The 9459-nt window shown below is 37.1% G+C and overlaps 1 protein-coding gene across 1 annotated transcript; it reads left to right on the forward strand.

Annotated features, from left to right (window-relative positions):
- Positions 1-820: 820 nt before the first annotated feature.
- Positions 821-9091, forward strand: LOC129260389 (somatostatin receptor type 2-like). Its single transcript, XM_064100045.1, has one exon. It carries the CDS (start codon positions 1215-1217, stop codon positions 2391-2393), a length of 1179 nt encoding a protein of 392 aa, XP_063956115.1. The 5' UTR covers positions 821-1214; the 3' UTR covers positions 2394-9091.
- Positions 9092-9459: the final 368 nt, after the last annotated feature.

Below are 9459 nucleotides of genomic sequence, written 5' to 3' on the forward strand. Positions count from 1 at the left end.
ATAAATCTCAGCTCCGTCGCTTTCTTCCCGCACTTTTAATGTATATAAAAAATAAATATATGATTTTTTGCCTCCCCAAAAAAATATTGCGTTTGGTCATGAGGAGCCTATGTTGAAAAAGAAACCCATGAACAAAAATAGACAGCGTAATGGTTGCTGGCCTAAAACATTACGCGTCCAAACTGCTCTCAGTCTATCTTATGCTGCTTTTTTTCCCTAGACTACAATTACATATATATATATATTAAATAGGATGAAAATGTGTATTTGCTTTTTATCTATTTCTATCGAAATTACTTAAATTTTACCATCTGAACACATTGGAAAATGTCCCCCTCCTTTTGTTAAATACCATAACTTTTCAATTACAGTTTTCTTGGTTGTATTTAGATAATACCGTTAGATACTCCTTTACCCCACCCTTAGCTGAATATGAGTTTTACCACATAAAGTAAATTCCTCATTTCCCTTTTCCATATTCCAATGATTCATCCTCATTCCGGTAAAGAAATCTATCGTAGAAAGGAGTCCACAAACGAAATCCTCATTATCCACCTTTGATACCACACTATCAATTTGCTCTAGGCCTGCCGAGCCCAGTGCTTAATAGCGAACAGCATCACAAACTCGCTGCTTCAGGCGGTTCGTGATTGGCTAGCGGAGCAACTACGACTGCATCACGTGACTATCAGTATTTCCCCCTCTCACGCAGCCGCACAGTGTGAGTTATCTGCGCACGACTAGTGTGTCGCCTGCATGTGTATCATAAATGTTGCATGACCAATTCACTCCTTTAGTTAATGACGAGACGCTTCAATATAAAGGAGGTGTGTCAGGGATAGCTCGTCTTACTTTGGAAATTTATCTCCTGAGAGAATATTTTTCGATGTCACTCTCGTATCTTGTGTGTGTTCTACATGAATTTAGTCCGCGAGACTTTAACTTTGAGGATTTACAGCCGAACGTTTCCGATATCCAAGTAACTTAAAATCTTGGAATAACATTAAATAATTCGCGTTTTTCAAGGTAATAACTTACGAATTCGCTTAGATAGCGTTTCTATTCTAGATTTAACGGTAGCCTGTGAACTCCAAACGATTTTCGGCAGAAAAACTATATACTATTCGACGTTCCTTAAAATTTTTTTTTTATGGCGGTCCGTTTGTTAAATATATTTGATTTTTGAGGCCTACTCTTAAAAGAAAAAAACAAACATGGCGATGGAACAATATCAGCTAAGTACGTCACTTATGGTGACAAATGAAGAGTTAGAATCGCCGAGTATGTCGAATCAGACGATGATGGGTTTTCCACAAGCTGAAATGCGGTGGATGACCATTGGTATTCCTATAGTCTACGGGATAATCGTATTAATAGGTCTCATCGGGAATGGCTTAGTCATCATAGTTCTCCTTAGCTACAACAACATGAGGACAATTCCCAACATCTACATACTGAACCTCGCCATTATGGATTTTCTGTTTGTCTTGACTTTGCCATTTCAAGCTGTACAAGCAGCATTAATGGCGTGGCCGTTTGGGTCGTTTCTATGTAAGCTGATAGTTGGTTGTGACTCCGTGAACCAGTTTGCTTCGATCTACACTTTAACTTTCATGAGCGCGGATCGGTACATCGCGGTGGTGTATCCCCTGTCATCGATACGGTACAGGACCAAGAACAAGACCAGGATCTTCTGTGGATTAGTTTGGGTGCTCTCCATCCTGCTCACTCTACCTACCTTCCTCTTCTACAACACCAAGACTTATAATGGGGTGACCAACTGCTACACCGTGGATATCTCAGACAGGCAAGCACATTTCTATGCTTATTTCAATCTGGTCTTAGGCTTCTTGCTACCCCTCGTAGTAATTCTTATGGCGTATACCACGCTGTTGTACAAAATGTTACGTAGTAACCTACCCTTGAGGTCTGACGGTGCTTGTAGTGCAGCTCAGAGAGCATCCAAGAGAGTTTCAATCTTAACCATCTCTGTCATTGTGGTATTCTTTGTCTGCTGGATGCCGTTTCACATCATGCAGATATGGCAAGCCATTGGTTGGACCCAGAGTACAGCCATTCGTGTGACCTGGTCCATCGCCATTTGCTGGTGTTACAGCAACAGTTGCTTTAACCCGCTTGTTTACACGTTCATCGGTGAGAACTTCAAGAAGAACCTGGCAGACATGTGCCCCTGGTGCTTCCCCGAAGCAAGCAAGTTCGACCGGAGCCGTTGCCGCGACAGCAGTACCTACACGCGCGGGGGCACCATGCGATTGCACAACGTTCACAACGAGTACACCACCAGCCCAACCATTGCACCATCGACAACACTCGGTAGTGATGGCTACAGTGAGAATTCACCCAAGATACAAACCTACACCTTCAGTACCTGATCCACCAATTCAACTATTCTTGTACAGGCAGAGGTTTAGACATGTAAATCAATAGTCTTATATGATACGCAGACAGAGATCGTGGAACAACTTTCCTTCTTCAGGGAATACGAGATGTTCTAGATAGTGCCTAATTCGTAAAGTCATCTTTATCAGAAGAACTCGGAAGCAGGTTTTTGCACCTTAAACTAAATTTTACTAGCACCACCGATCATCGATTCGACATTAATGTTTTTCAAACCGAGAAAAGGTAAATGAATCTGTATTGCTTAACACATGAGATACGATCTGAAGCATCTTGAATAGAATCATAAATATCGTAAGAAAACTGCTCTTTGGCAATTAAAATCCTTTATAATTCTAAAAATTCAGTAGAGTGTAAAGGTTCGAAAAAAATGCATACAGATCTAACGTATTGAAATATTTTCCGTTTTCTGTAAGATTGATAGTCCTAGCCATTGTTTAAAAACGTATATTTATATATATATATATATAAAGTTTTGAATCATTTATTCAAGATAACATCATAATGAACTGTAAAAAATGTAGCTTTTAACTTTATATTTTCCTTTGTATATACAGTACAAATTATCGAACAACTTGTTATTCGATGATTCATTGTATTTGTCAGTTGAGTGACGTTATTTATTTCGAAACAATGTGAATTGATAATCTGTATTTTTAAAATTCGGTCATTGGAAAGAAGGTTCCTATGCAGAAAAACATTCACAAACTCGAGAGAAGGAGTCATTTATATAACACCAGGACGCCATCAATGATCGATGTAATATTATCTTTTACCATAACTTGATGTTACTGGGAACAGATGGTCCCCGTACAAAAGCCTATTAGAATTGCAGATTTCAGTAATCTTCAGGTAAAGAGATGATAAATATCATGCTCTCTTATGTCGTAGTTTTCCTTTATTTGAAGACACCTGAGAATAGATTATTCTTAATTGGTAATTCCATAAGCACTTATTCTTAAACCCATGGTAACAATAACAAAAAACTGTAATCTTCTTATAAAGGTGTGATCTGGAAATTGGATGTTTGCGTCTACAATTGATAGAAGAGGTCTTTTCGGATTTAATCAGGGTTACAGCGACTTGGAATGAAAGGAATGAATTAAATACACTCTCTTTCTCTGATTTGTAATGGATTTCACGAATGGTAAACAACTATTCATCTACTTTCCAGTGAAAAGATAGCTTTAAGAGAGTCCGAAAGCTAATGCGACAATTGGGAAGGAGAAAAAGACCGCTTTCCACTTTTCCCCCCAAATTAAATCCGTTGCAGCCGTTAAATCATTAAAAAATATAGAAGGGTAGCTTTACTAGTATTTTCTGCACGATCCTTTGTAATTTCGACTTTACATGGAAAACCACCTACTGCTTCAACAACGCCGACATCTGCAATTTATACTTACTGTTTTCCTACTGCTACCTCTACTACTACTACTACTACTACTACTACTACTACTACTACTACTACTACTGCCTCTACCACTACTTCTACTAGTACTACTGCTACTCCATCATCATCATCATCATCATATTCATATTCATCTTCTTTTTTTTCCTACTACTGCTATTACTACTACTACTACTTCTACTTCTACTACTACTACTACTACTACTACTACTACTACTACTACTACTACTACTACTACTACTTCTACTACTATTACTACTACTACTACTAGAACTACTACTACTACTACTACTATTATTACTAATACTACTTCTACTACTACTATTACTACTACTACTACTACTACTACTACTTCTACTACTACTACTACTACTTCTACTACTATTAGTACTCCTACTTCTGATGCTGCTGATGCGACCACTTCATCTGCTTCAAACTCTACAACTTCGACTTCTAAATCTACTATATACCACCACTGCCAGTACTTTTTCTTCTTCTACTGTGCGTCTAATGTGACTACACTCCTCCCACTGCTACTTTTACTACTACTATTACTACTATTACTACTACTACTACTTCTACTTTTACTACCTCTATTGATGCTGCTACTACCTTTACATCTTCTACTACTCCCCTTCTCCCTACTACTGATAATAATACAACTATCAGTAATACTATTCCTATACTAATATTTACCACCACTACTGCTACATTTACATGTACTTCTATTATGCTTCTACTCCTAAACAACTATTTTACTATTTTGATATTGATAATTTTACTACTACTACTACTATCCCGACACCCGCCCAACACCACTTCTACTACTTGTACTACTACTATTACTACTACTACTACAACTACTACTACTACCACTACTTCGACGAAGACGATTGCTTATATTGTACAACTACCACCACCATGCACCATCAATGCAAATATTACTGTAACACCTCCTTTTTTTCATTTGAATGTTCTCGAAGATCCCCCCTTACTTATTTTTTACTCGTTTGTGGCCGTCTTTCATTTTCAAATGTATTTCCTTCTTCTGTACTACACTCATACTAATAACTTTATGACAGTTCACACTCTTCCACCCATCGTTTCATCACTATTGCTGCTATCTGCTGCCTACTGCTGCTATCATTACCAATCCATTTACTTATAAAACAACCACATTTATAACTATTATAGTTTTGGTCTACTTTATTGCACATAATGAGAATGGAGATTTGTTGTTTGCACAGCCAAATGATGCTTTAATTTTCGACTTGACAACAACAACTACTACTACTGCTGCTATACTAATACGATTACTTATCCCAGTACTTCCCATCGCCCTGCAACTGCTACGGCTTTATTACTGCTACTACCACAACTACTGTTACATAAATACTATCATTACATCAAGTACTACAGCTTCAGGCTTGAAAAAATAATATGCTGCTGCTTCTATATCCTGAGTATGAATACTGCACTTCTACTAATACTTCTACTTCTACTACTACGACGAAGAATATACTCCCACTATAAACATGATAAATTCTAGTCCTGCTACAACTATTACACCTTCACCATGTTTTTTATACTTTTGAATGTACAACTACTACCATTACTATCACCAACATCACCACCACCACCACCAACCACCACTACTACTATTATTACCACTTCTCCCGTCTCCTCCTCCTCTTCTTCTTCGTCTTCTTTCACTACTACCACTATGTCTAATATTTACAATGACAACAATAATGATACATCCTCTACTACTTCTACTACTCGTAGTTGTACTACTTCTTCTGCTCTTGATGCTACGTGTTGCGTTACTGCTCTTTAGCATAACTTCTATAATTACTGTTTACACTATCATTTACGACTGTGCTATTTTATTTCAACTGTAATAGATTAATGGGGGAAATTGTTTCAATATCTTCATATGACGAATTTGTTATGGGGTATGACTTTGATTTATTCCAGTCTCCAGCAAATTGACCATGTTAACACGAATGGTAATGAAGTAAATATATATTTTTGCTAGTATTACGATATTCTGAATTTGATTCAGACCCAATCTTGTGGGAAATGTATACACATGTATACAATATTATTTTATGAGAATTTCGAAAAATAAAAACAGAGTAGAAATGCAAAGTAGAAGTGTGTATTTTATTCTCCAAATCAAAACAATGGGTAATTTTGATATTTCTCTCTTCATTTCTCTTTCACCTTCAACAATAAGCGGGGGTGAACTAAGGTAGGAGAAAAACCACCATCAGGGTTGATTCGATCGAGGAACTTTGGAAATGAAATTAGCGACCAATTTCAGGTTTCTCTTTAGCCTTTCGGGTGTTAAAGTGAGGGAAGTTGTGCCGTTGGGTTTCGACGTTGTTTTGCCAATGATTTCAATGCTTTTATTAGAATGGGGCAAAAGGGTGGGAGTTGTGTTATTTCGATCGGGCAGCATGACCGGTAAAAAACATCGAAAGAGCTCGAAAATGGAGAGTTGCTCATTAATTGATGAGTCCAGTGAACGGATGATTTGGTTAGTAACGAACTTCTACCAGACAAGAGAGGAGTTAAAAAAATAGAGAAAAATTCTTGTTTTTTAGGTAAACAGAAGGAATATTCATATAGTCACTCTTGGAAAATTCTGTGTGTGAAATTTACTGTAATCCAACGATTGAAATGATTTCCAATCGGTGAATGTTTGATCATATTTTGGGTGATCATTATTATTTTGTGACCGCTATCATTTCAATGTTTTGTTCAAGAAAAGTGATAAATTAATTCTTCGGATTTCACTGAACATATCGTGCATCTTTGATAAATGTTTTTTTTATAATTGATATGAGTTAGGGGATTCTCAGAATAAAGATCCCGTTTATAGAGATACCGGGCGAATAATTGATTGTTGTTTTAAATCATACAGTGTATTTGTTTGTGTTGTCACTATGAAAACAAAGCAACCTATTTTCAAATCACTTGTCTCTTCTTTCTAGAATGATAATGAATGTTCTGTAAAGTTTGGATGCGAATGACTTCTTACCTACTACCCTAGCATTGTGTGATGAAATCAGTAACATATATAATTAATGTCATATGGATATTTCCCAATTCGTTCTGTAAATAATATAACATATAGTATATCATCAAAATGTTTGATTAATGTAATATAAATCTTATCGTATTAAAATCACTAGTTTTGGTCTAAAATAGCAGTTGAATATTTGCATTTTCATTGTACAGAAATTACAACGAATTTAATGTGTACTGGTAGATTTGAATGTTGTTTCATCCCCTTCTTGTCTCGACTAGCATGGCAGGTCATGCTTTTGTCGTCTAGATCGCTCCTGCATTTTATTAAGGCTATTAAAGCGTCTGTAAGCTTTAAACTGAAGCAGTCGTGTCTTACAAAGCTTCGGACATCTTTGGAATGTTTGTTGTGGTAACATTATGCATCATCCCATGTAATCACTTTAAATGAGCATAAATATTGTGTCTCACCCGACCGAAGCCCCTCGTCCAGTGCTGTAAATTAGCCACTTTTACATTGACTGTCATGCCCGACCTTTCGAATACTGGACAAGGAGCTGAGCCAGCGCTACAGGGGGGGGGGGGGTTACTACCCCCTATAAATGTTAAAGTAGAAAAATAGGGGAACATGGTGGAAAAGAGGGCGAAAAGTGAAGAAAGGAGAGTATTAAAAGGGAAGGTATTGAATGTCATGTGATTCCATGTCCCCCGTTATTCCAATTGAAAAACCCGTACGTAGAAAGTTTAACCACCAAATATGTACATGTAATAGGAGTCAGAAGTTTAAGGGATTGATTCAAGCGCTCTCTACCCATTGTCGGATGTTGTAAAGGGCAAAATTTTAGCACTTGACTTGGGTATAAATTTTCCAAGATTACCATGAATATTTTATCTCAATAATGAAAGAAATTCCTTGTTTTAAACCCAAGAATCTATAGATCTGATAATGAATTCTTGTCAGAAAAGCTTTTATACCACCATACCCCCCAAAAAAAGTATTCGTCACAAAATCAGGACAAGTCCTAAAGCAGTTCTTATTTGTATTTTCTCTTGCACTCCTCTGTGTATTACTGTCAATTATAATCAATGCAGTAAAGGTAGTAATCTTTTCGTGATATTTTATTTTAGATGCTACGTGTATGTACGAGCTCGTGTCACAATAGTGTTACAATGCGTCACGTGACTGATGAGGAAACTCTTCACTATGTCCATGCACATTTAATATCTCAGCCACACCAACAGAACTGACTCCAAACCGACCAATAATATGGTATAATTTTAAAAATTGCATGATACTTTGGTGGGTCTTGAGTTGGTTCGGGTGGTTTGAATGCGAGATATTGCTCTTCGTTTAAAACGTGACATGATAAAAATATACATCAATTAAAATGTGCACAAATTGTGTTGAATTCAACAAGAATCGTTTGCTTTTTCTGTGTTTTGTATAATTTAGCTTGTGTCATAATACGTACTGGCACTATAAATAAGTTACATACATATTTTTTATGTAGAACTTTATAACATGTTTCCTAGTTCGTATGTCAATATACTAAGGAATGACTTAAAATCTTCCTCTTTTTTGGGGTCCTGCATTTTAAGAAATTGTGACGAGAGGCTGATATTCAAATGGTCAGGTAATTGTCGCCTTCACGCTTGTAACATGATATGGTTTTTGGTGTGTTCCAACTGAACGCCATTCCATGTACTGGTGAGATATAGTACCTCTTGCAGGGAAGTCAAATTCCTTGGCCGTTTTGGGCTCTTCCTTCAGGATGGTCCATGGAGAGGCTTGTCATGGACAAAATCAATAATCAGTCGTGTTCGGAAATCTCGGCAGAATCAATTCACACTGCCGGAATAACTTGTTTTATACGTTCACATCGAATACGTGTGTTTCGTGCACCCGTATCTGTGCACTGATGACCGTATACTAAAACAATGTTCGTACGAGTATCCATGCAGTCTATCGACAGTGGAGACGGACCCATAGATCAAAGACTAGACTCTTATAGCCAGAAGCCTGATTTCTTACATTAAATTGTGTGTGAGTGGAACATTAAAGATCGTGTATTATTGCAATCTTATGTATGTATTATTGACATTTCTATTTGCTATAGCCTCCAGCGTGTTCAATGTTATTCTAGCTTTGTCCGCTGCTCTTTATGTTTTGTATTGCAAACTGATGCTATTATATGAGTTGATATAAATGTCATGCTTTTACAAAATTTAAAACGACGTGTTGTGGAATGTCTTTATTTCGAGTGGAAATGTCCAGCTCTCATAATGAATATCCTCACAGACAAAAGTAACCACCATACCATTACATCTTGGGCCGTATGGGCAAAACTAGCATTTGCTTGTTCTAGCACCTTTCCACTTTGCTAGCCCGAAAGTAAAGGTTCTGTATTATCATCGAGATTGCATCAAAACGCGTACAAGCAAGGGCGATATACAAGCTATGGCGATTTACAAGCTACGACGACTTTACAAGCTATTGGTTGCTTTGTGCATATGACCCAATGGTTCAGGACATTACAACTTAATTAAGCCTACAAAAGGGGATTATTGAATTTCTATCCGGAGGGGTGCCGTCCAGTCCC

This window comes from Lytechinus pictus, chromosome 5 (assembly GCF_037042905.1).
Source record: "Lytechinus pictus isolate F3 Inbred chromosome 5, Lp3.0, whole genome shotgun sequence".
In the NCBI taxonomy this organism is placed as follows: domain Eukaryota; kingdom Metazoa; phylum Echinodermata; class Echinoidea; order Temnopleuroida; family Toxopneustidae; genus Lytechinus; species Lytechinus pictus.

Bases quoted from the DNA above. Each gene is read 5' to 3' on its own strand.
- LOC129260389 (XM_064100045.1), top strand. From the start codon at position 1,215: ATGGCGATGGAACAATATCAGCTAAGTACGTCACTTATGGTGACAAAT.